At 62.4% G+C, this 598-nt stretch overlaps 1 protein-coding gene across 4 annotated transcripts in view; it reads right to left on the bottom strand.

Annotated features, from left to right (window-relative positions):
• Positions 1-575, bottom strand: part of ANKMY2 (ankyrin repeat and MYND domain containing 2) — a 33,408-nt gene extending 32,833 nt beyond the window's left edge. The window contains exon 1 of one of the 4 annotated variants that reach the window (XM_005872319.2): positions 18-575. In XM_005872319.2, coding sequence (XP_005872381.1) covers positions 18-84 — 67 coding nt within the window. In that variant the 5' untranslated portion in view covers positions 85-575. The remainder of the gene's footprint in view (positions 1-17) is intronic. The other 3 variants (XM_005872318.2, XM_005872320.2, XM_014544663.1) reach the window with 3 other exon arrangements.
• Positions 576-598: the final 23 nt, after the last annotated feature.

Here is a 598-nt window from a genome sequence, read left to right as displayed (position 1 = left end):
CAGCCCAGCGCCCGTACCTTTTCCGATGACTTCCAGCAGCGCCTTTTCCTCCGGGGTCAGCTCGCCTTTCTTGATGTGAACCATGGCTCCCGCCAGCTTGGAGGCTGTTCTGTTTCTCGGCGAGTGTGGAGAGGAAACGCGGTGTCTGTGTGAGGGACGCTAGCCGCCGAGGGGCAGCGCGAGACCAGGACGCCGGGAAGCGTTCGAATTCTCTCCCCTCTCCCGCGGGCAGGCGAGCAGCCGGCGAGCTCAGGCGAGCCGAGGCTGGGGGGGCGGTTCCGCAGGCCCAGCGCAGGCACCGCCCCCCCGCGCGCGTTATTGGCCCAGCCGGTGGGAGGAGCTTCCGGAGGCGGCAGCCAAAGACTCCCATTGGAGGAGCCAGGGAAGACAAAACCAAGTGGCAAAAACCAGGGGGGGAGTTGAATTCTCCTCACATGTTTCCCACCCTCCAACCTGTCTGCCTCCTATCTTTAGGATCCCGAAATATTTAAATTATCCTTCTGTAATTTCTGTGTCCGGCAGTGGCTGCATGGGGCGTTTAGAGGTGTCCGTCCCTCGCCACCCCCCCTCCATTACCTAAGAAGTGGTGCGGCCCCAG

The sequence above is a fragment of the Myotis brandtii genome, unplaced genomic scaffold, assembly GCF_000412655.1.
Source record: "Myotis brandtii unplaced genomic scaffold, ASM41265v1 scaffold374, whole genome shotgun sequence".
Taxonomy (NCBI): domain Eukaryota; kingdom Metazoa; phylum Chordata; class Mammalia; order Chiroptera; family Vespertilionidae; genus Myotis; species Myotis brandtii.
This window is presented reverse-complemented; position numbering and strand designations above follow the sequence as displayed.